We start from the raw sequence: 27068 nt of genomic DNA, 5'->3' as shown, positions 1-27068 counted from the left end.
TCTGTTGACTTCGATATTTTGCCTGGACGTCCACCTCTTGGCTTTGGAATGGATGGACTGCTATTTACTGGCTAAGGCTAATTTCACATCAGCGTTTTTCCTTTCCGTTATTGAGATCCATCACAGGGTCTCAATACCTGTGGAAAACGCTTCAGTTTTTCCCCAGCAAAAACGCAGATGTGAAAGTAGCCTAACATGGTGCAGATACATTTTTTACTTTGATATCAGACTAGTTACTCCCAGGTGACTACTGCTGAGTAGCATGTAGCAGTTTTTATAAAATCACTTCATCCCTTGTAGTATAACAAGCTATTTTAATGGAGCACTAATACAAAGGTATTACCAGTAATGCAACATCACGGTTTATAGGGTTGTCCAAGACTAAAGTGAGACAACCCCTTAAATTGTCCCATACTGATCAACTAGTTTTGGCAAGTATGTAGCCATCATGTGTCATACACTATTCTAACCAACAAAGCAGTTGGTAACATAGTACTTAAGGCCGAAAAAATACATTTGTCCATCCAGTTCGACCTGTTATCCTGCAAGTTTATTAAAAATAAATGAACAATAAAAAAATAAAGATCATAGGTATCGCCATGTCCCAAAACACCCATACTATTACCCCCTTAGTGACCACCAATAGGTCTTCTAACTGTGTTCCAGTCTAAGCGCTGAATGGGTTTCCCATGCATCCAAGACCTGGGCTCCTGCTGTAACGTCCTGAAATGGCGGAAGTGCAGATCTGACCCATTTAACCCCTTAGTCTATAGTAACTGCTGCATCTAAGCAGTTATAAATGGAGCAAACGGGTTGCCCATGTCTTGGCAAGGAAGCCTAGGGCCTAATAAAGGCCCAGGTCTGCCTTCAGTGCATTCCTAGAAGGCTGTGCCTCTCTGGTGCAGCCTGCTGGTGGATGTCAGTATAGCACTGACAAAATAATACGGTACATTGAATTGTATAAGCAAAGCTATAGCTAAAAAATACACCTTTTTCCAAGGGAAAAAAGCTTTTTAATGGAAAAAATTTCTAAAATAAAATCCCCTCCATATATGTGGTATCGCTGCGTCTGTAATGAGCCGTACTACACAATTGTCACGTAATCTTTGGAGTATGGTGAACGCTAGTGTTGAGCGAATTGAGTTTTGGATCCTAGATCCGAAGTCGATTTGTTCAAAACTTCATTTTAATGCTGTACGAAGATCTGTCTCATTATCACTGAAGTCCCGTGAGACTAAATTCAGGATTAGATTTTTCAACTTGAAGACTATTTTAAAACATGGACCTGAAGTCGATTGAAAATCAAATGCCGAAGTTATTCACCGAAGTCTTGCTTCGGTGATAACTCTGTTCATCTCGCCGGAGCCCATATATTTTAATGCTATACGGAGGCCCGTCTCCGTACAGCATTATAACAAAGTTTGGAGCAAATCGTCTTCGGATCTAGGATCCGAAGCTTGATTCGTTCAACACTACTGAACGCAGTAAAAAATGCTGGGGGGATCTGCCGTCGGGGGGAGTGGCCGGTCATGGAGGAGTGAGGACGTGCTCTGAACGAGCTCCGCTGTATCCCTGATTCCATCAAGTGCCTACCTGCTGCTGATCATGGGAAAAACGGCAAAAAAGGGTCCCCTGGCCTTCTCACAAGGTGACCTGGACTCCTATTTCACCAGACAGTCCGTCTCAACAAGCGACACCCTGCTTGGCTCACAAAATGGCGGCAGCACTTCCACCACGAGGCACGCCACATTTCCTTCTCTTCAGGCCTCACACCCATGGCTCCGGGGATGCCGCTCTCACTCTGTCCCCTCTCTGTTCTTACCTGAGAGCCCAATGTTGCCAGGCACTGAGCCGCGAACATCGATCCCAGCGGGAGACGCGAGCCACCGCCAGCACAGCGAACCGCTCCACTCTGTCCCCTCCCCCTCTCTGTTCTTACCTGAGAGCCCCCTGTTGCCAGGCACTGAGTCGCGGACACCGATCCCAGCGGGAGACGCGAGCCACCGCCAGCACAGCGAACAGCTTCACATGCCGCAGCAGGCGATTCATATGGCTACGGCCTCTGCCTCACTGGCTTGCACGGATGCTCCCGCCTCAGGCGTAGGCCACATGGAGTCGCCAAGACTGCCGCAAGTATCCTTCCCTCCAGCATCTCCTCCAGCCGCCTTGCCATCTATTACTCCGCATAGCAGCCCAGACTTCACCCTGAGGCCCACTGCCAGCCCCTTCTGGCCACAGGGAACTCTCCCTGCTTCATTGGGCTCCACTCCCTCACAATCACAAGCCCCACAGTATGAGCCCCTGGGCCTGCGGGGAGATCCACGCACAGGAATCAATACTTCTTAGTTGCAGCAGAACGCGGGCCCTATCAGTGACACCTATCTTTCTGTGACACGGGAAAGGGTCCCCTCTCTCTGCCTTCCTCTCCTGGTCCTTCCCTGGCGGCCTCACCCCACTGGTCCACTGGGTCCTCATTGGACGGATCTCGTCCACCCGCGCCTGGTCATGTAACAACTGTCCCCTTGCCTGGCCCGAGGGTCCCACTCCTTTCAGCCTCCACTTCCCCTCATTCGACTCTGACACGGCAACTAGTCGCAGGTCCCATGCCGTTTGCGGTTATGTTTGATGAGGACTCTAGACCACCTACTACGGCGGATTTACGCAATCTTATATGCTCTTTACCATTGAAAGAAGATCTATCCTGTTTTGCGGCTAATATTTTGCAAGAATGTAAGCAGGAATTCGCTTAATTCCGTACGGATCTATCCACCCTCACTAACCGTGTGGACTCTATCACACCGGACCATACGACACTGGTTAAGGCCCTACAAACTGTGGCCCAATCTCATGAGGCTCATATATACGCCCTTCAACAACACTTGGACGATGTGGAAAACCGTAGACGTCGCAACAATCTCCGCATAAGAGGCCTCCTGCTGATCTACTGCCGACTGTTGTTGCGATATTCAATGGTATCCTGGAGCGTCCCCAAGCTACTCCCATAGAGATTGACAGAGTTCATAGAGCGCTACGGCCTCCAGTCCCCAACGGTTCCAGACCCAGAGATGTCATCTGCCGGATCCATTTCTATGCTGTTAAAGAGCAGATTCTGAATAAAGCCCACCAGCAATCTCCTATGTCCTTTGAAGGTACTCCTATTATATTGCTACAGGATTTATCAAGCTACACTCTTGCCCAGCGGGCTGCTCTGAGGCCTCTCCTGAACCTTCTCCGAGATAGAGGAATCCCATATCGCTAGGGATACCCTTTTGCTCTAATTGCTGGTCATAAGGGACACGCCACTACTCTGATCTAGCTGATCTTCCCTGTTTCCTCCAAAGCATTCACCTGCCCCCAGTGGAGCTGGGCCCATGCCCTTCAATACTTCCACCTGCTCCTCTCCTTTCCCAGCGTTTACCACTGCCTCAGGCTTCACAGAGTGGGGATTCTGGACTGCCCTCCCGGCCATCACGAGGACGACGGCAACGCCCAACTGGCCTGCTGCGGAATTCGCAATCAGCACCCTCAATCTGAGTACTTTTCTTAATTATTTGTATTTAAAGGGATAGCGGCGGGCTCTCTTCTCCCTTCCTGCCACCTTCCCCACGTAGTGTGAGATACTCCCTTGGGATTAACTATCCCTAGTGACTGTCTCATTTGCCCTCGTGGTCCCTTCTTTAGTATATTGTGGTTACAGCTTAACAGATTGGTTTTGTTATCACCAGTTTTGTAGCTCTAACTTGTTTCTTATTTTCTCTTGTCTCCCCCGCCCTCCCTCGCCCCCCCCCCTTTTTTTTTTTTTCTCTTTCTCCCCTCTTTCTTCTGGTCTACCTTTCTTCTACCTTCTCTCTTGTACCCCTTCTTCATTCCTCCCCATGACGTCGTTAAAAATGTCATCCTTCAACGCAAAGCGCCTGAACACTCTGGAAAAATGGGCACAAATTTTGCATCACTTTCACCGCCAACAGGTACAACTCATTTGCTTCCAGGAAACTCATTTCAAAGAGGGATATGCCCCTAGCATTCGGCATAAACATTATACGAATTGGCATTATGCTAATAATGCGCTAAATAAGTCTAGGGGGGTCGCCACAGCAATCCACAAATCCCTGACACACCAAGTGCTTAGTTGTACAGTTGATGCCAACGCTAGGTATCTGGTCCTCTCTCTACTTAATAGTGGCCGTGAGTTCATGTTCCTTAATGTCTATGCGCCAAACCAAAACCAAGTCTCTTTCCTAGCGGGCTTTGTTGATAGGGTACTACCTCTCCTGCGCGGCACGGTCATACTCTGTGGGGATTTAAATCTCACTCTGGACCCCACGCTCGACAATTCATCTGGCAGCGCTGCCCTTTCATACCAGGTGATTAAAAAAGTAAAGAGGGCTTTTTTACAATTACAGTTGAGCGACTTGTGGTGCATACAATACCATACAGACAAAGACTATACTTTCTTTTCCCTGCCCCACTCCTCCTACAGTTGAATTGACTATATTTTACTTCAGCACCACACCCTTTCCTGGATGGAGTCTACACGCATTGGCACCATTCTATGGTCCGACCATGCCCCAGTGTATTGTTCCCTGAAACTTCCTTTTCTTACCAAAGGGGAATGGACTTGGAGGCTGAATGAGTCTCTACTTCTTGATTCTGTGTGTGCCGCTGATATTTCTCAAACTATTTCAAACTTTCTGGTTGACCATTCGAGGGATGAAACTTCCCTGCCATTAAAATAGGAGGCCCTTAAATGTGTCCTTCGTGGCACTTTCATCACTCAAGCGGGAGAAGGCTCATCCCCTCACTCTTGTCCTCCAGAAGATTGCTTCCCTGGAGATGGCTCACAAGCATGCACTCTCCCAGCCCATTCGCCCGCTTGGAAGCCAAGCGTTTGCTAGAAGCCTCATATAAGCGAATGATCCAAACTTGTCATAGCAAATTCTATGAATATGGAAATAAGAGTTGGCACTTGTTGGCTAGGGCTCTACGGGGACAGCTGGCTACCTCCCATATTCCGGTTATTAAAACCCTAGATCAGTGGTGGCGAACCTTTTACAGACCGAGTGCCCAAACTGCAACCCAAAACCCACTTATTTATCGCAAAGTGCCAACATGGCAATTTACCCTGAATACCAATACAGTATATCTTCCATGTACTTTATCATTTAGCTATAATAGCCTGCCTAGATTCAATGTGCTGCCTGTGCCGTTCGTAGTGCGCCCTGCGCTGATGAATGGCAGGAAAAGTCTAAGGCATATTGGTACACCATATGCCTTAGTGCGGGTGCCCACAGATGGTTCAACAGTCCACACTACTCCAGACATTGCATCTTCTTTCCACACTTTCTATTCAAATCTCTATGACTTGCTGCCCTCGTCTGATCCGGGAGACTTGCCCCTTTCCCCCTCTGCTCGTTTGTCAGCGGAGAACTCTGCCAGCCTCAAGACTCCTTTCACTGATGGAGAACTCCAAGAGGTGCTTAAGTTTCTCCCAGGGGGCAGGAGTCCAGGACCGGATGGGTTCACGGCAAAGTTTTATAAAATATTTTTCACATCCCTCTCTCCTCTTCTCCTTCGGGTCTTTAACACAGTGTCGTCTGTGCTCCCGTTCCCGGCCCAGTCCACAGAGGCGCACAGAGTGGTTATTCCTAAACCTGGAAAAGATCCACAGGTCTGTGCCAGTTATCGCCCGAACTCTCTATTGAATGTTGATCTTAAAATATACACCAAACTCATGGCGAACCGTTTGAATGCCTTTCTGCCCTCTCTCATCCACCCTGACCAGGTTAGGTTTGTGCCGGGGAGGGAGACACGCGACAACACATTGAAGACACTAGATATTATCCATTATGCCAACACTCATCAAATTTCTCTCATGGTCCTATCCCTAGATTCGGCGAAGGCCTTTGATCGCATTTCATGGCCTTCTCCTCGTTCTTCCTTGTCGCACATAGGTTTGGGTCCTTGGTTCATGCCTAAAATACTGGCCCTTTATCATACATCATCTGCCCGAATTAAAATAAATGGTACCCTTTCTCCCCCCTTTCCTATACACAACGGCACTCGACACGGATGCCCATTGTCACCCCTACTTTATATTCTAGTAATGGAATATCTCATGTCTGCAATCCGTGATAACCCAGACATTTCTGGTATCCATACTGGCGATCATGAATATAAGTGCGCCGCTTTTGCAGATGATCTGCTCTATATCACTAACCCTCATATCTCTCTTCCATTTCTTCAACGAGAGATCCTTCGCTTTAGAACGTAGACCAATTTCAAGATTAATGTCTAAATCTACTGCCCTGAATGTTTCATTGCCATTGAACTTGGTAACCTCCTTAAAAACCTCCTTAGCCTGGCCCACAAATGGCATAACTTACCTCATTCATAAAGTGAGAGGAGCAGGCGCGTGATGTACTGAGTGACGTTACACTGCCCCCCGGCCTGCCTGCTACTGGAGTTTAAAGTGAGTACTACGTGGATTGCAATACTGCTTCAGAGGATTTCTATAGTTTAACAAAGCTCCCATGCCTACAGGTTACATATGAATACTACAGTGAGCGGGGCCTGGTGTAATAGAATACAGTGACTGCACCGGGCCCCGCTGCCATTCTAATATCAGTTGCCGGCCCCCAGCCCCTCCTCCCTCCCCGCTGATACATCTTATGCTATATATGTGTCATCCACAGATCCCCCCCATAACAGTGCCATCCACAGATCCCCCATAACAGAGCGTATCCACAGATCCCCCATAACAGTGTCATCAACAGATCCCCTCCATAACAGTGTCATCCACAGATCCCCCATAATAGTGTCTTCCACAGACCACCCTTAGTTCAGAACCCACCGGAACTGTCTGCCTCATCCGACAAACTGTATACAAACGGTTATAATTGTTTGCCGGTTCTGTTAGACGGATCCGTCTCATCCGGTTTAAAACGGAATGTCGGTGTTCTGTCAGAAAACCTTAACTCGTCAGATTCCCTTACCCGACGTGACTTCTGGGGGTGTGCGCCTCCGCGCAAGCGCAGTACCATGGCTCGGCACCTCCCCGCAAGCGCAGTACCAGGGCATGGGTAAGGTAAAATTACAATGAGTGTTGACTCATTGACGCGCGCACGGACACTGCGCGTGCGCTCTCAGGGGTAAGGAGATCTGACGGTCTTTTGTCTTGTTAAATCTCCTTACCCTCACACTGCGCATGCACGGATTGTGAAATCTCCTTACCCTAATTCCACAGTGTGCTTCAGATTCATTGCTGGCTAAATCTGCGCGTGCGCAGTGTGAGGGTAAGGAGATTTAACAAGACAAAAGACCGTCAGATCTCCTTACCCCAGCACACCCCCAGCACATCCCCGGAATTCACGTGGGGTAAGGGAATCTGACGAGTTAAAGTTTTCTGACAGAACACCGGATCCGGTATTGAAATTTTTTATAGATCAAAGGAACCAATTTCAGATGCAAATTGTACAGAGGCTATAAAAGACAACCGAAGGTCACATACCCCTCAGATGCTGCCTCAGAAAATAGCAAAGATGATGCCGGACAACATTCGGTTTGGATTTCAGGCTCTAATCCTTGTTTTCCGCTGGAGAAGACGTCTTCGAGCTAGAAGGCGCCGTCGCTATTGGGTGCATCCGATTACTTCTTCCAGAATGAGAAGGGAAGCATTCGGAGTTCTGTTTCCCGAACTGCGGAATTATTCAGACAAGTTTCATAACTACCTACGGATGTGCGTCTCCAGTTTTGATGATCTGCTACAAAGGGTGTCTCATCGCATCGAAAGACAGAACACAATTTTCCGTCTATGTATTTCACCTGCAGAATAGTTAAAGGGAGTCTGTCACCACTATATGACCATATACAGTGCTTACATGGCTCTGTAGCACACCTATACAGGATTGTAATGGTACTTTTGTTATTTTCTTTAGACATCCAGAAGCAGGAAAAACGATGTTTATTTCATATGCAAATGAGCACTCGCAAGTGCCCAGGGGCCGTGTTCCGTTTGTAGGTGCCCAGGCTGCTCTGCCTTTTTAACCGTTACTCCTTTTTTTTTTTTTTATATTGTGCTTGTAACTGTTATTTTTGTATATTTTTTGACGTAGCTTTTCCAAAGATTCAAAGATGAACCCAGACATATTTCCCTACCTCATGGTACGAACATTTTTGGTATTTGATACTATACTCTACATAGCGCAGCTCTTGATTACGCAGGCCAATGGGTTAGGAGGCTTTGCATTAGTATTGTTCACTGTGATTTCACCGGCTCCTGTGGTCAGGATTTACCCGTATCTCGACCATTAGAGATGTTGACTTCACTGTGACTTCACTATCGTTCTCCATGGAGAGCCCGTTCCATCACTGGATTTCCCAAAAATTTCCTTTGCCCTTTGAGAATGCCCTTTGATTACGCAGGCCAATGGGTTAGGAGGCTTTGCATTAGTATTGTTCACTGTGATTTCACCGGCTCCTGTGGTCAGGATTTACCCGTATCTCGACCATTAGAGATGTTGACTTCACTGTGACTTCACTATCGTTCTCTATGGAGAGCCCGTTCCATCACTGGATTTCCCCAAAATTTTCTTTGCCCTTTGAGAATGACCACAGAACAAAGGAAAGCATTTGAGCATTTAACAGTGGTGTGACCAGTTTAAGGTCCCAAACACGGCCACCCAAATTATGTAGCTAGTATTGTTTTTTAGGGCTTTCTTCTGATAGGTTTCTGACAACAGGAGAAAGTTTGACGTCTCTCCATTATCAGTTTTGGCTCGGAATATCCACAGTTTCCTTGATTGTGAAGGATACGTACCATGCTTTGTGGGAGCAGTTGCATGCAGAATTTATACCCCATTCAAGTAGGCAACAGTGGATTGAAATTTCAGAAAATTTTTGGGAGGTGTGCCAGTTTCCTAACTGTCTTGGGGCAGTGGAAGGGAAACCTATACGTATTTTCAAGCCCCGAGGCACTGGTTCAGAGTACTTTAACTACAAAAAATATTTTTCAATTATATTAATGGCCATAGCTGATGCCCAGTACCTTTTTGTGGCAATCGATGTTGGGGCTTATGGCCGAACCAATGATTCCATGGTCTTCAAAAATTCTGACATGGGGTGAAGACTATACAATAGACAATTTGATTTTCCACCACCTCAACCTACCAGGTACTGATGCTCCTCCCATGCCCTCCGTGTTGGTTGCTGATGAAGCGTTTCAGATGTGTGGCAATCTACTTAAACCTTATTAAACCTTATTGCAGCCGCGGATTAAACCGGAGCAAACGCATATTCAACTACCACCTGACTAGGGCCAGAAGAATGGTGGAGTGCGCATTCAGCATTCTGGTGGCTAAATGGCAGATTTTCACAAAACCCATTCAACTAAAAATAGGAACTGTTGATGAGGTAGTAAAGACATGTGTGGTGTTACACAACTACCTCCTCATAAAAGAACCACTCCATGTCCAGGAGATTCCTGAAGACAGCGATTTGGCCATTATGGAAAGTTTTGGACCGAAGACCACTGTAGCAGTTTCCCGGATGAGAGACTCCTTTGCTGAATATTTCTGCTCCGCTGCAGGAAGAGTGGACTGGCAGGACCAAATGATTAAAAAAAAATTTTTTTTTCATGAACAATCTATGTAATTTGAATATATTATAGATGCAGTTTGGTTGCGTGGTTATGTAGGTGGATACAGTTATGTGTTTATTGATTTTTCAAAACCTGTTTTGTAAAAAAAAAAAACAGTTTATTAAACTTTTTTGACACCATATGCTGAGTCTTTATGCATATATTGATCTCCCCATGCTGGAGGAGCGACAAATATTTGTGTCGCTCCGCCAGCGTTGGGAGATTATGTCAGGCCTCTCTTCTCCACACTAGTCTTCAACATACTCTTCCCACACTGGAGTGACACACGACAAGCAGATCCACGTAAAGATTACTTATTTTCCATACTTTTTTCCTGTCTGGCAGGCGAGCTGTCTGGCTGTTTTAGTTTTTTTTTCTAACAAATTAATACGAGGAGTGGTAGTTATATTCTGGTACCTATGACTACTACTCCTAGCATCCCCTATGTACTTATACTACCTGCAGTCCCTATGCAATAGTACATAGGGATTGCAGGTAGTATAAGTACAGTCGTGGCCAAAAGTTTTGAGAATGACACAAATATTAGTTTTCACAAAGTTTGCTGCTAAACTACTTTTAGATCTTTGTTTCAGTTGTTTCTGTGATGTAGTGAAATATAATTACACACACTTCATACGTTTCAAAGGCTTTTATCGACAATTACATGACATTTATGCAAAGAGTCAGTATTTGCAGTGTTGGCCCTTCTTTTTCAGGACCTCTGCAATTCGACTGGGCATGCTCTCAATCAACTTCTGGGCCAATTCCTGACTGATAGCAACCCATTCTTTCATAATCACTTCTTGGAGTTTGTCAGAATTAGTGGGTTTTTGTTTGTCCACCCGCCTCTTGAGGATTGACCACAAGTTCTCAATGGGATTAAGATCTGGGGAGTTTCCAGGCCATGGACCCAAAATGTCAACGTTTTGGTCCCCGAGCCACTTAGTTATCACTTTTGCCTTATGGCACGGTGCTCCATCGTGCTGGAAAATGCATTGTTCTTCACCAAACTGTTGTTGGATTGTTGGAAGAAGTTGCTGTTGGGGGGTGTTTTGGTACCATTCTTTATTCATGGCTGTGTTTTTGGGCAAAATTGTGAGTGAGCCCACTCCCTTGGATGAGAAGCAACCCCACACATGAATGGTCTCAGGATGCTTTACTGTTGGCATGACACAGGACTGATGGTAGCGCTCACCATTTCTTCTCCGGACAAACCTTTTTCCAGATGCCCCAAACAATCGGAAAGAGGCTTCATCAGAGAATATGACTTTGCCCCAGTCCTCAGCAGTCCATTCACCATACTTTCTGCAGAAGATCAATCTGTCCCTGATGTTTTTTTTTTGAGAGAAGGCCATCTTCCAAAAGTCTTCGCCTCACTGTGTGTGCAGATGCGCTCACACCTGCCTGCTGCCATTCCTGAGCAAGCTCTGCACTGGTGGCACTCCGATCCCGCAGCTGAATCCTTTTTAGGAGACGATCCTGGACTTTCTTGGACGCCCTGAAGCCTTCCTAACAAGAATTGAACCTCTTTCCTTGAAGTTCTTGATGATCCTATAAATTGTTGATTGAGGTGCAATCTTAGTAGCCACAATATCCTTGCCTGTGAAGCCATTTTTATGTAACACAATGATGGCTGCACGCGTTTCTTTGCAGGTCACCATGGTTAACAATGGAAGAACAATGATTTCAACCAGCACCCTCCTTTTAACATGTCAAGTCTGCCATTTTAACTCAATCAGCCTGACATAATGATCTCCAGCCTTGTGCTCGTCAACATTCTCACCTGAGTTAACAAGACGATTACTAAAATGATCTCAGCAGGTCCTTTAATGACAGCAATGAAATGCAGTGGAAAGTTTTTTTTGGGATTAAGTTAATTTTCATGGCAAAGAAGGACTATGCAATTCATCTGATCACTCTTCATAACATTCTGGAGTATATGCAAATTGCTATTATAAAAACTTAAGCAGCAACTTTTCCAATTTCCAATATTTATGTAATTCTCAAAACTTTTGGCCACGACTGTACATAGGGGATGCTAGGAGTAGTAGTCCTAGGTACTACTACTCCTAGCATCACTTATGTACTTATAGCATACAGCTCCTATGTATAAGTACATAGGAGCTGCTTATATTTCATTATTGTAACAATGGAAAAATGGGCGAGCACTCATACACTTGGCAACCAAATTGACATATGCAGAAAATATTTATTATTAAATCCCCATAAAATTCAAGTAATAAAAATAATAAAAACAGTTTATTATAGCAATGACATACAAAAACTACAATCACATAAACTACACTGCTCAAAAAAATAAAGGGAACACAAAAATAACACATCCTAGATCTGAGTTAATTAAATATTCTTCTAAAATACTTTGTTCTTTACATAGTTGAATGTGCTGACAACAAAATCACACAAAAATAAAAAAATGGAAATCAAATTTTTCAACCCATGGAGGTCTGGATTTGGAGTCACCCTCAAAATTAAAGTGGAAAAACACACTACAGGCTGATCCAACTTTGATGTAATGTCCTTAAAACAAGTCAAAATGAGGCTCAGTAGTGTGTGTGGCCTCCACGTGCCTGTATGACCTCCCAACAACGCCTGTGCATGCTCCTGATGAGGTGGCGGACGGTCTCCTGAGGGATCTCCTCCCAGACCTGGAATAAAGCATCTGCCAACTCCTGGACAGTCTGTGGTGCAACGTGACGTTGGTGGATAGAGCGAGACATGATGTCTCTGATGTGCTCAATTGGATTCAGGTCTGGGGAACGGGCGGGCCAGTCCATAGCATCAACTGCTGACACACTCCAGCCACATGAGGTCTAGCATTGTCTTGCATTAGGAGGAACCCAGGGCCAACCGCACCAGCATATGGTCTCACAAGGGGTCTGAGGATCTCATCTCGTTACCTAATGGCAGTCAGGCTACCTCTGGCGAGCACATGGAGGGCTGTGCGGCCCTCCAAAGAAATGCCACCCCACACCATTACTGACCCAATGCCAAACCGGTCATGCTGGAGGATGTTGCAGGCAGCAGAACGTTCTCCACGGCGTCTCTAGACTCTGTCACGTCTGTCAAATGTGCTCAGTGTGAACCTGCTTTCATCTGTGAAGAGCACAGGGCACCAGTGGCGAATTTGCCAATCTTGGTGTTCTCTGACAAATGCCAAACGTCCTGCATGGTGTTGGGCTGTAAACACAACTCCCACCTGTGGACATCGGACCCTCATATCACCCTCATGGAGTCTGTTTCTGACCGTTTGAGCAGACACATGCACATTTGTGGCCTGCTGGAGGTCATTTTGCAGGGCTCTGGCAGTGCTCCTCCTGTTCCTCCTTGCACAAAGGCGGAGGTAGCGGTCCTGCTGCTGGGTTGTTGCCCTCCTACGGCCTCCTCCACGTCTCCTGATGTACTGGCCTGTCTCCTGGTAGCTCCTCCATGCTCTGGACACTACGCTGACAGACACAGCAAACCTTCTTGCCACAGCTCGCATTGATGTGCCATCCTGGATAAGCTGCACTACCTGAGCCACTTGTGTGGGTCTTAGACTCCGTCTCATGCTACCACTAGAGTGAAAGCACCACCAGCATTCAAAAGTGACCAAAACATCAGCCACGAAGCATAGGAACTGAGAAGTGGTCTGTGGTTACCACCTGCAGAACCACTCCTTTATTGGGGGTGTCTTGCTAATTGCCTATAATTTCCACCTGTTGTCTATCCCATTTGCACAACAGCATATGAAATTGATTGTCACTCAGTGTTGCTTCCTAAGTGGACAGTTTGATTTCACAGAAGTGTGATTGACTTGGAGTTACATTGTGTTGTTTAAGTGTTCCCTTTATTTTTTTGAGCAGTGTATAGTAGATCTAATAGTATAGTCGATATTGTATTGAATGCTAAAATATATGATAATAAAATATTCAATACTAGTCTATAGTCGATAAATTCACTGATATAAATCACACACCAAAAACTTCAAGTATTGTCCAGGTCTTATATATGCTGTTATTGTGAAGGAGGAGGTAATTCCTCTGTGAATCTATCTCACTTTAAATATTGTAGGTGTATTTCCCCTGGGAACGTAGTGTATTCATAAAATGTCCACAGGAATCCTGATAATGTTGGAATAAAAAGTCTCTTATGGTATTTCCTTTTAAAGTCGAGGTAAACTTTAAATCGGTATTTGGCTTACCGTCTGGTGTCTGGTGTCTCCCTGTTGCTTGAGTGGAGCTTTAAATGTGTGCCGGCTTATTTGATCGCTCCTTCCAGCAAGCTGGTTCAAATTTCGCGGGAGTTCCAAAGATCGCGGGAGTTGACACTCTGTTCCGCAATTTCCTTCGGTACAGCTTTTCGACGATAAAAGTAGTTGTTCCTTTACTGTAAAAAAAAATTCTTTCTCTGTATGGCCATACAGTTTTATCGGAGGCTTCTCAATACAGGTACATCACTTGTTTCACCATATGCGTTTCGGGTAGATTCGCTCTCCCTTCCTCAGTGGTCAAGTGTCTGCCTGCCTGGCCTCCATTTTTATCCATTCCTTAATTACTTCCCAACTCTCAAACACCTGCTGTTCATGCTGTTCCCAATTGGTCCGGAAATCCGCCCACATAATCAGGGGATAATTCTATACAGCATTGAAAATATTTATTTATTTTTTTCCCCCTACTTGCAGTTTCCATGCGTTTTTTGGGGGACACATGCGTTTTTTTGCCCAGATGTCCCAATTGGTGTGATATACTGATGTATGAAATATAAACTTAATATCTAATTGCTAACACTTATAAAATCACATTTTAATGATAAAATATTATTAAACAAATTATTTAGATTAAAATCCGGATATAAAACTATAAATACTCCCCAACATTTATAATGGATTTGAGGAATCTTGAAAGTTGGAGATTTATAGTTTTATATCCGGATTTTTATCTAAATAATTTGTTTAATAATATTTTATCATTAAAATGTGATTTTATAAGTGTTAGCAATTAGATATTAAGTTTATATTTCATACATCAGTATATCACACCAATTGGGACATCTGGGCAAAAAAACGCATGTGTCCCCAAAAAAACGCATGGAAACTGCAAGTGGGGGGGGGGGAAATAAATAAAAAAAAAATTTTTTAAATGACTGTGGGGGCCATTTTAGTACAGTGAACTCATTGTCATGTTCAAGAAACCAATTTGAAATAATTCGAGCTTTGTGACATGGTGCATTATCCTGCTGGAAGTAGCCATCAGAGGATGGATACATGTTCTCATTCTGTTTACGCCAAATTCGGACTCTACCATTTGAATGTCTCAACAGAAATCGAGACTCATCAGACCAGGCAACATTTTTCCAGTCTTCAACAGTCCAATTTTGGTGAGCTCGTGCAAATTGTAGCCTCTTTTTCCTATTTGTAGTGGAGATGAGTGGTACCCGGTGGGGTCTTCTGCTGTTGTAGCCCATCCGCCTCAAGGTTGTGCGTGTTGTGGCTTCACAAATGCTTTGCTGCATACCTCGGTTGTAACGAGTGGTTATTTCAGTCAACGTTGCTCTTCTATCAGCTTGAATCAGTCGTCCCATTCTCCTCTGACCTCTAGCATCCACAAGGCATTTTTGCCCACAGGACTGCCGCATACTGGATGTTTTTCCCTTTTCACACCATTCTTTGTAAACCCTAGAAATGGTTGTGCGTGAAAATCCCAGTAACTGAGCAGATTGTGAAATACTCAGACCGGCCCGTCTGGCACCAACAACCATGCCACGCTCAAAATTGCTTAAAATCACCTTTCTTTCCCATTCTGACATTCAGTTTGGAGTTCAGGAGATTGTCTTGACCAGGACCACACCCCTAAATGCATTGAAGCAACTGCCATGTGATTGGTTGACTAGATAATTGCATTAATGAGAAATAGAACAGGTATTCCTAATAATTCGTTAGGTGAGTGTATATTAGGGTACTTTCAGACTAGCGTTTTTGTTTTCCAGTATTGAGTTCCGTCCTAGGGGCTCTATACCGGAAAAGAACTGATCAGTTTTATCCTAATGCATGCTGAATGGAGAGCAATCCGTTCAGGATGCATCAGTTCAGTCCCTCTTACGTTTCTTGGCTGGAGAAAATAGCGCAGCATGCTGCAGTTTTCTCTCCGGCTAAAAGTCCTGAACACTTGCCGGAATTATTTTCCATTGGAATGCATTAATGTCAGATCCGGCCCAAAGTGTTCCAGAAAAACGGACCTTTAAAAATGTGAAAAAGATAAATACCGGATTCGTTTTTCCGGATGACAACCGGAAAGACGGATCCGGTATTGCAATGCATTTGTCAGACAGATCCGCATACAGATCCGTATGACAAATGCATCCGTTTGCATCCAGACTGCCGGATCCGTCAGGCAGTTCCGGCGACGAAACTGCCTGCCGGAATCCTCTGCCGCGTGTGAAAGTACCCTAAGGGCTCTTTCACACCTGCGTTATTGTCTTCCGGCATAGAGTTCCGTCGTCGGGGCTCTATGCCGGAAGAATCCTGATCAGGATTATCCTAATGCATTCTGAATGGAGAGTAATCCGTTCAGGATGCATCAGGATGTCTTCAGTTCCGGTACGGAACGTTTGTTGGCCGGAGAAAATACCGCAGCATGCTGCGCTTTTTGCTCCGGCCAAAAATCCGGAACACTTGCCGCAAGGCCGGATCCGGAATTAATGCCCATTGGAAGGCATTGATCCGGATCCGGCCTTAAGCTAAACGTCGTTTCGGCGCATTGCCGGAGCCGACATTTAGCTTTTTCAGAGTGGTTACCATGGCTGCCGGGACGCTAAAGTCCTGACAGCCATGGTAAGTGTAGCGGGGAGCGGGGGAGCAGTGTACTTACCGTCCGTGCGGCTCCCCGGGCGCTCCAGAGTGACGTCAGGGCGCCCCAAGCGCATGGATCACGTGATCGCATGGATCACGTCATCCATGCGCATGGGGCGCTCTGACGTCATTCTGGAGCGCCCCGGGAGCCGCACGGACTGTAAGTATACCGCTCCCCCGCTCCCCGCTCCTACTATGGCAACCAGGACTTTAATAGCGTCCTGGGTGCCATAGTAACACTGAAAGCATTTGGAAGACGGTTCCGTCTTCAAATGCTTTCAGTACACTTGCGTTTTTCCGGATCCAGAGTGTAATTCCGGCAAGTGGAGTACACGCCGGATCCGGACAACGCAAGTGTGAAAGAGGCCTAAGTGTGGTATTTCTGTAATCATACTGACCTGTAGAATGAAGGTAACAGGTAATTTTTTACCACACAGGGAACGTCTTTAAAACGAAAACCCATAAAACTATTGTGGAATTGCTTTGTTTCCCAATCCCCCCATTTGGATTTTTTCCAGCTTCCCACATACAAAGTACCACGTGTCCTGCACAGACAAGCCCTATATGGCTGTGTGAATGAATGTATGGCTTCTACCTGTATATTAGACCAGAACTTCACACAGTAATATATCTATAATCCGATGATTATTTGCTAATATTTAAATGGATATAGAAGTGCAAGAAATAAAATGGTCCCGAGGCTCCACATGCTGTAAAAAAATAAAGGTACTTATACTCACCTAACCGATCCCCAGCTGCTGCAGTTGTGACGGAGTCAGTAATTATGCTTTGGGCGGAGTTAGAGGCGTGGCCTAGTATGAAAGAAACTGCAGCGATGCGCGGCGCACATATTGTCCCTCTTTGCGATTTTCAAAAGTTGGGAGGTATGTGAATGGAAAAATAAAAATATTATGGCTTTTGGAATGCAGAAAGTAAAAAACGTGGTAAGGTCCTGAAGGGGTTAAAGCATTTGAGGGGCATTGCTCAAATTTCCCATGACCCTGGACAAGCCCTAATAACGATAGCTCTATAATGCACGCTGCAGCCAGCTCACAACCATATGATCACACAGCGCCCCCGTGAGGACAGCTCGTGTATAGGCGCAGTACTGAACTAGAGGAAGGCTCGGCCGTGACGTCAGCACGCGTCAGCTGTATGAGCGCAGTCAACGTGCCGGAAGTGGAGGAGAAGGCGGCGCGCACTCCTTTCCTCTCTCCGGCCAATGCTCCACGTTCTCCAATAGGAGGGAAGGGGCGGGGTTACCGGCTTCCCGTCCAATCAGAGCTCACCACGACCAGCGCTCAACTTGCTGGGAACTAGTTGAAGTGGAGCAGGACAGTTCCCTGTCACAGTGTATAGGAGGCAGCCAGCGCAGGCTCCAGCAGCATGGTGGCCCCCAGCGCCTGTGCCCACAAGCTCCTGTCCTTCTTCCCCTTCCTGCTCGTCCTGTTTGATCTGCAGTATGAAGGTAAGTGTGCCCTGCTATCTCTGCCTAGCACTCTTATCATGTCCTGTAGTAATGAGTAGGTTTCTCCTGTGCAGTGCAGGCACATACTGCCGACAGAATGGCTACATGTAGGATACTGGTCTAGTAGCGCAGACATCCCAGCCCTCCAAGCTGGCTGTCAGACTGACGTATGGTGTAAAGACTAGAGGTCAGCTCTGAAGGCAGCAGGTGTGGACCATAATACAGGGTAGATGACAAGAGTACAGATAAAGCTTATGCTGATTCATATGAAAACCATAAGGAGTCCTGTCGTTCTAATGTGCCGGGTAGAAAATGCTGTGTTGTTCTTCGGGTTCCTGGACTTAGATTTCAAGGGCCACAGCTGTTCCTGTGCTCCCAGATGTCCGTGGTGTAGAAAAGGCGTCTGTTCGAGGTGGCAGGGGCCGGTTTCTTCATAGTTTGATAAAGGCCTGTATTCTGAGGACCGCAGCGTTGTTAGGCCAAGTTCACCCGTCAGGTATGTCCATCAGTTAGTGGAGCCCAAACCGGGTGCGGGTCAGAAACACCGAACAGGAGCAAATCACTGTACCTTATCTCTCAGTAGCTTCACTATGGGTTTTGGCTCACAATAACTAATGTGTGAATTCAGCCTTTGGCCTCATGCACACGACCATATGTATTTTGTGGTCCGCAAAAAACACGGTTGACGTCCGTGTGCATTCCGTATTTTGTGGAACGGAACAGCCACTAATAGAACAGTCCTATCCTTGTCCGTAATGCGGGCAATAATCGGACATGTTCTATTTGTTTGCGGAACAGATATACTGACATACGGAATGCAAACTGATTATACTTCAGTTTTTTTGCGGACCCTTTGAAATGAATGGTTCCCCCCCCCCCCCGCGCCCAAACAAAAACTGGAACGGACATGGAAAGAAAATACATTCGTGTGCATGAGCCCTTACTGTCATGGGTTGCATATCTAATATATAAAGCTATGTGTATGTTTACGTCCGCTAAAGGAATCCACACCGTTGCATTTACAATCACGAAATTTGGCACACAGGTACATCAGGTGTCCGGGAAGGTTTTAGAGCAGGTCTCGGCTCTCTAGGACATACCGTTCCTGAGAGATTCCCAAAAAATGCATTAGTCACTAGAAGCTTGGTCACATGACCCTTATCAGCCAATAGAAGCTCGCAGGTCCTCCAGCCTCCACATACAGGTTTACTCCAGGTTTCCAGAACGACCCAGCCATTTATCTTCACTGCTGTAGGAGAGCTTTAAAGGAAATCTGTCACCAAGATAATCGCTATTGAAGTAAAGCCATGGCCTAATAGCACTAAGGCTACTTTCACACTAGTGGCACGGACCTCCGGCAGGCTGTTCCGTCGGGTGAACAGCCTGCCGGATCCGTCCTGCCACTAGTGACCGTGTGCCCCCGGACTGCTGCATTGACTATAATAGAGGCGGGGGCGGAGTTCCGGTGAGGCACGGCGAGAGGCTGACGGAATAAAACTTCGACATGTCCGACATTTATTCCGGCAGCCTCTCGCCGTGCGCTGCCATGCCTCGCCGGAACTCCGCCCCCCCTCTCCCATTATAGTCAATAGGGAAGGAGCGGCAGTCCAGGGGCACACAGTCACTAGCGGCAGGACGGATCTGACAGGCTGTTCACCCGACGGAACAGCCTGCCGGAGGTCCGTGCCGCTAGTGTGAAAGTAGACTTAGTACCTTATTTCCAGATGTGCCTTTGTTCCAGCAATAGATGTTTTATCCTCTGAAATTCCAATTTATTTGGTATGCAAATGAGCCAGTAAGGTGCCCAGAGGGACGTCACTCTAGCAGAAAGGAGCCCAGACACGCCCCCTGCCACAATGTGTCCACCCTCAAAAGACTTAAAACCCTGCCCCCAGGTCCCACTAAGCCACGCCCTTATCTGGTTAGGCCACGCCCCTTCCACTCAGCCGACAGGATTAAAAAAATGAAGGCAAAAATCAACGCTGCAGGGGTGGGAGGGTGACTTTTCCCCTGCAGCTCACACTCAGACCAGCACAGTGCTGCTATCTTAGAGTGAGCTGTTCAAAAGTACATGCCCCCGATCTGGTAAAGGTCACTGTTATGGGAGCGGCCCCTGTGGAGGTCACTGTCAAGGGGGCAGTATGCTGTTAAAGTCACTGTTCAAGGGGAAGGCTGCTGTAAAGGTCAAAGTTAAGAGGGTGGGCTGCTGTGGAGGTCCAATTTTAAGGGCGGGACACTTGGGGGTGGGGGGCTGTGGAGGTCACTGTTAAGGGGGTGGGGTGCTGTAGAGGTCACTGTTATGGGGGAAACTGTCTATCATTTAACAATACACACAAACATTAAATGAAATAGATGAAATATACCCGAGCGAAGCCGATTCCTTCTGCTAGTAAATAATAAGTCTGGGAAGCAGCCGGCCCTTGGTGTTCGGATTTCTCTATGTACTGGTGGTGTTACATTCTTTACCCACAGGAGTTTTGTCAAGTTTTATTGGAATAGTTGTTTGGCCACTAGTGTTTTCTTCATGACACTAGGTGATGTAAAACGCTAAGAGGAAAAAAAAACACCTTATACACCAGGACCAAAAAAAAACCTTCAGTTAACAACTGGAGCAAGTGTTTTTACCACAAAAAAAAACCAGCAGGTGAAAAAGGCTAAAAATGTCACCAACAACCCAAGTGTGAAAGCACCCTGATAGTGTGTTCACATGGTGCAGTTCTTCCATCTGGGAAACCTCCTGTGAATTTGAAGTGGCATAGGATGCAGAACTGCGTGTGGATTGAGCCCCAAATCCATGTCTGGTCACCTGCAGCGGAAACCGCGGCAAGAAATGATACATTCACTTTTTATTTCTGTGAGACAGATTTCAAATCTGCATGCAGAAAAATCACACGGCAGCAGTCATCATGGAGAAACTGTGGGCGGTGGAATACGCACCAAAATCCATTGTGTGAACATACCCTTAGGGCTCACGGCCATAGCTGTTTTTGTGCTCCGCAAAACACGGATAGCAGCAGTGTGTGTTCCACATTTTGCAGTACGGAACATCCGGCCCTTAAAGGGGTATTCCCATCTTCACTTTTTATACTTACCCTTGTTGAGTGTGACGTTCACTTCCTGGATTCTTCTCCCGGCCGGGCCGCGCTTGCTCAGAAGACTGAAGATTTTCTCCCGGCAGGGCCGCGCAATGTCCTGAACGCGCATGCGCCATGGTGACTTCTTCCTGGCCAGTATAGTACAGAGCCGGCGTGCGCGTTCGCGGCTCTGTACTATACTGGCCAGGAAGAAGTCATCATGGCCCGCGCGCGGCGGCGTGCTCGTTCAGGACATTGCCCGGCCGGGAGAAAATCTTCAGTCTTCTGCGCAAGCGCGGCCCGGCGGGATTCGACAGGAGAGGTGGCCGTAACCAGGGGAGACGAAAGACAACGATCAGGTAAGAGGGGACTTATTTTCTCAAAAAGGGTGGGAATTGGGTAATTAAATGTATTTACAAAAATGATCACTGTCAAATCATTAACAGATTTAATTTGCCCTTATAGACCACTTACATAGCACTATAGCATAACTATAGATTAGTCAAATGGTACCTTGGTCTTTTTGTTTGGATGTTCACCAGGGGCTAAAACTGAGTTTTATTCATATGTAAATGAGGGCTCGCAAGTGCCCAGGGGCGGCGTTCGGGCTGTAAGTGCCCAGGCCGCTCTGCCTTCTTCTCACATAACCTCTCCTCAGCCTCTTACGTCATCCAGTGTACTGGCCGATATCCCGCCCGCGCATGCGCACTGCATGGAATGATGCTGCTGCCCACAATGGTCATCACAGTGCGCATGCGCGGGCGGGATATCGGCCAGTACACTGGATGACGTAAGAGGCTGGGGAGGGGTTATGTGAGAAGAAGGCAGAGCGGCCTGGGCACTTACAGCCCGAACGCCGGCCCTGGGCACTTGCGAGCCCTCATTTACATATGAATAAAACTCAGTTTAGCCCCTGGTGAACATCCAAACAAAAAGACCAAGGTACCATTTGACTAATCTATAGTTATGCTACAGTGCTATGTAAGTGGTCTATAAGGGCAAATTGTGGTGACAGACTCCCTTTAACAGTGATCATTGAGATGGGAATACCCCTTTAATAGAACAGTCCTATCCTTATCCGTAATATTGGGCTAAGGAACGGACACGGTGTGCTGTCAGCATCTTTTGCTGCCCCATTGAAGTAAATGGGTCCGCATCCAACCCGCACAAAAAGTTCATCGGATACGGACCAAAAATCTGTTTTCGTACATGAGCCCTAACGGAGTGTGTGCAGTCATCAGTCTGAGGCTCCTGACATATCAATGGCTCTGTGAGGAGGGTCTCCAGAGCTTTTCTATGGAAATGCCATCATCTTCAAGCAGTCTTGTAAGATGTCAGACTGTTACGTCAATGAGCCCTGCAGTTTCCATGCATTGTTTATTAATCCACTTTAGGTGCGTTGTATGGTTTTTTTTTTTCTGTTTTTTTTTTTCTCCCCTTTACAGTTTTTGTTGTATTAATTTGGATTTGGTGAGGGTTTTTTTTTTTTGGGGGAAAAATACTAAAACAAAACTTCAACTCCAGATGTTAGCTGTGTGTCTATAGTAATTATAAAACAAAATATGCATTTTAAAAAAAAAAACAGATTTTTTTTATGGCGCTCTTTCTTTAAATTTATGGTGCATTTTTTTTGTGTCCCTGGCTTTTTTTTTTTTTTTTTTGCAAACAGCAGCACGCTCTGATTATTGGTGTGAACAAAAAAAGCTATAAAATATACCATGAAAAGGCGAGCATTTTATGGCTGGCTTTTTAAGAACAAAAAGTAAGGCAGAAACAAAAATTACCTTATTTTTCGCCCTATAAGATGCACCTGCCCGTAAGACGCACCTAGGTTTTTGAGGAGGAAAATAAGAAAAATAAATTTGAACCAAAAGGTGTGCTTTGGGTGGGTTTTGAACTAATGGTGGTCTGTGGATGACACTGTTATTGGGGGGGGGGGGGATCTGTGGATGACACTGTTATTGGTGGGGGGGGGGATCTGTGGATGACACACATACAGTTGCAAGAAAAAGTATGTGAACCCTTTGGAATGATATGGATTTCTGCACAAATTGGTCATAAAATGTGATCTGATCTTCATCTAAGTCACAACAATAGACAATCACAGTCTGCTTAAACTAATAACACACACAGAATTAAATGTTACCATGTTTTTATTGAACACACTATGTAAACATTCACAGTGCAGGTGGAAAAAGTATGTGAACCCCTAGACTAATAACATCTCCAAGAGCTAATTGGAGTGAGGTGTCAGCCAACTGGAGTCCAATCAATGAGATGAGATTGGAGGTGTTGGTTACAGCTCTCCTGCCCTATAAAAAACACACACCAGTTCTGGCTTTGCTTTTCCCAAGAAGCATTGCCTGATGTGAATGATGCCTCGCTCAAAAGGGCTTTCAGAAGACCTACGATTAAGAATTGTTGACTTGCATAAAGCTGGAAAGGGTTATGAAAGTATCTCCAAAAGCCTTGTTGTTCATCAGTCCACGGTAAGACAAATTGTCTGTAAATGGAGAAAGTTTAGCACTGCTGTTACTCTCCCTAGGAGTGGCCATCCTGTAAAGATGACTGCAAAAGCACAGCGCAGACTGCTCAATGAGGTGAAGAAGAATACTAGAGTGTCAGCTAAAGACTTACAAAAGTCTCTGGCATATGCTAACATCCCTGTTAGCGAATCTACGATACGTAAAACACTAAACAAGAATGGATTTCATGGGAGGATGCCACAGAGGAAGCCACTGCTGTCCAAAATAAAACATTGCTGCACGTTTACAGTTTGCACAAGAGCACCTGGATGTTCCACAGCAGTACTGGCAAAATATTCTGTGGACAGATGAAACCAAAGTTGAGTTGCTTGGAAGAAACACACAACACTATGTGTGGAGAAAACGAGGCACAGTACACCAACATCAAAACCTCATCCCACCTGTGAAGTATGGTGGTGGGGGCATCATGGTTTGGGGCTGCTTTGCTGCGTCAGGGCCTGGACGGATTGCTATAATCGAAGGAAAAATTCCCAAGTTTATCAAGACATTTTGCAGGAGAACTTAAGGCCATCTGTCCACCAGCTGAAGCTCAACAGAAGTTGGGTGTTGCAACAGGACAACGACCCAAAGCATAGAAGTAAATCAACAGAATGGCTTAAACAGAAGAAAATACGCCTTCTGGAGTGGCCCAGCCAGAGTCCTGACCTCAATCCGATTGAGATGCTGTGGCATGACCTAAAGAAAGCGATTCACACCAGACATCCCAAGAATATTGCTGAACTGAAACAGTTCTGTAAAGAGGAATGGTCAAGAATTACTCCTGACCGTTGTGCACGTCTGATCTGCAACTACAGGAAACGTTTGGTTAAAGTTATTGCTGCCAAAGGAGGTTCAACCAGTTATTAAATCCAAGGGTTCACATACTTTTTCCACCTGCACTGTGAATGTTTACATGGTGTGTTCAATGAAAACATGGTAACATTTAATTCTTTGTGTGTTATTAGTTTAAGCAGACTGTGCTTGTCTATTGTTGTGACTTAGGTGACGATCAGATCACATTTTATGACCAATTTGTGCAGAAATCCATATCATTCCAAAGGGGTCACATACTTTTTCTTGCAACTGTATAGCATCTTATCCCCCCCATAACAGTGTCCCTGTGTAAATAGTGACCCGCAATAAAGGGGGTGGAGGCCGGCAACTGGTGTTGAAATTGCGGCGGGGCCCGGTGCAGTCATTGTACTCTATTACACCGGGCCCCGCTCACAGCAGTATTCATAAATAAACTGTAGGCATGGGAGCTTTGTTAAAGTATTGCAATCCTTTGCAGCAGTATCTCAATCCACTGTAGTACTCGCTATGAAATTCCCGTAGCAGGCAGGCTGGCGGGCAGCGTAACGTCACTCACCTGCTTCATTAATAAAGTGGGAGGAGCATGTGCGTGACGAAGTGAGTGACCGGCCAGCCTGCCTGCTACAGTAGTTTCATAGTGAGTACTACAGTGGATTGCAATACTTTAACAAAGCTCCCATGCCTACACGTTACATATGAATACTGCTGTGAGCGGGGCCCGGTGTCATAGACTGCATCGGGCCCCGCCGCAATTCAACCACCAGTTGCTGGCCTCCAGCCCCTCCTCCCTCCCCACTGATACATCGCAGGCTGCGCTGTTCAGCATCGCTGCCGGCGATGTATCAGTGTTAGCAAAGTAAATATGGCAGCATTCGCTCCATAAGACGCAGGGACATTTTTCCCCCAATTTTGGGGAGAAAAATGCATCTTATGGGGTGAAAAATACAGTATATAATCAGAAACACATAGGTTGTCGTTCTTGTGGTTTAAAATAAATAAAAAGCATGTCCCCCCCCCCCCCCCCCCCCCCCCCCTGCGATTAACACGGTTCTTTGGCGCGGTAATTCCCTGGGCAGTTATTACAAGTGGAACACATTTAATAACGTGTATAAACCATATGGCATTTACCACCTCGCAGGACTTCGGGAGGTGAATGTGGTTTTTGGACGTACCATTGTTGAATTGTAAATGTGAATATGATATAAAATATTTGGGACAAGTGAATGCACTGTGTTATGGCTGGAGTAGGGCCAGAGGGGCTGGGCATGACAGAATTTCCCCATTTCTTTGAACCAGTGTCATCCACCACATCATGTAGTAGGCATGCAAGGTGGCACTAGACAGACAGTTTTCCTTCTTCCTGGAGGAGAGATAATTGGCATTGGCATACTTCTTATCTCAGCAGGCATTGCCTGGCCGAATTCCCTACAACTTTATTACTCCAGATTGCAGTAGACCCAGAATATTTCCTTTGTTGTTTAAAGGCTCGTGCACATGAGCGTTTGTGCCTCGTGCCTGTGTTTCAGACCACAAATAGTGGTACGCAGTGCTTGGGCACCAGCAGTGTGCAGACCCATTGACTTGAATGGGTCTGCGATCCGCAAGAAAAGGTCCACACTGCAAAAAGATGACAGGTGCCGTGCTGACAGGCGTGGGCAGTGAGGTTCTTAGCTGTGGTTTGCATTCCTGCCACCAGCATTTCCCTGATGGCTCTAAACAGAGCTTGCACTCTGGCTCAGAGTTCCTTGTGTGTATTTAGGTTGTGTGCGGGTGTGTCTCTCCTCCCTTTGTGAGGCAGCCTGCGCACGCCCTCTATCTTCCCTGCCTATAGCTGGTCTGCAGGAGGTATTGGAAGGCGCCTGAGCAACTTAGGTTCCTAGCTTGTCTAGTTTCCTGTTTGAGCTAAGGTGTTCTGCTGTTTCTTGTCATTCTGTGTAGTGGACTTTTGATTACGTTTTACAGACTTTGCATGACTGCCACCTGCCCTGACTTCTGCCTTTGTACCCTGACTACTAGGGATCGACCGATTATCGGTTTGGCCGATATTGAGGATTTTGAACGTTATCGGCAGCTATTTTGCCGATATACCGATAACGTATGGGGAACACAGATCGCGCTGCTCTCAGCGCTCTCTGTGTTCCCTCTGCAGCACAGGGGAGAAGGAAGCAGTGTCTCCTCCCCCTGTGCTGCTGCCGCTGCCGCCAATGAGGGGATAGAACATAAGAGGAGGGGAGGGGAGGGGCTGTGGCCGCTGCGCCACCAATGAAGATAAGCCTCTCATTAATTCATATACAGGAGGCGGGAGCTGGCTGCAGAATCACATAGCCGGCTCCCGACCTCTATGAGCAGTAGCTGCGGTCCGCGGTAGTTAACTCCTCAGGTGCCGCGGATCGCAGCTACCGCTGATAGAGGTCGGGAGCCGGCTATGTGATTCTGCAGCCAGCTCCCGCCTCCTGTATATGAATGATCGAGAGACTTATCTTCATTGGTGGCGCAGTGCGCCCCCCCAAGCCCCCCAGTATTAATCATTGGTGGCGCAGTGCGCCCCCCACCCCCATCCCAATCCCGGCCAATAGTAAAAACATTGGTGGCGCAGTGCGCCCCCCCCCCCCCACCCAGTATTAATCATTGGTGGCAGTGGCCACAGGATCCCCTCTCCCCTGCTCCTCCGATCGGAGCCCCAGCTGTGTAAGCCTGGGGCTCCGAT

At 46.4% G+C, this 27068-nt stretch overlaps 1 protein-coding gene across 1 annotated transcript in view; it reads left to right on the top strand.

Moving 5' to 3' along the window:
* The first annotated feature begins 17784 nt into the window (after nt 1-17784).
* DNAJC3 (DnaJ heat shock protein family (Hsp40) member C3) overlaps nt 17785-27068 on the top strand; it is a 57191-nt gene continuing 47907 nt past the window's right edge. Inside the window, exon 1 of the mRNA XM_040425308.1 lies at nt 17785-17949. Within this exon, the coding sequence (XP_040281242.1) occupies nt 17868-17949 (82 nt within the window). The 5' untranslated portion in view covers nt 17785-17867. The remainder of the gene's footprint in view (nt 17950-27068) is intronic.

This window comes from Bufo bufo, chromosome 3 (assembly GCF_905171765.1).
Source record: "Bufo bufo chromosome 3, aBufBuf1.1, whole genome shotgun sequence".
Lineage (NCBI taxonomy): Eukaryota > Metazoa > Chordata > Amphibia > Anura > Bufonidae > Bufo > Bufo bufo.
This window is presented reverse-complemented; position numbering and strand designations above follow the sequence as displayed.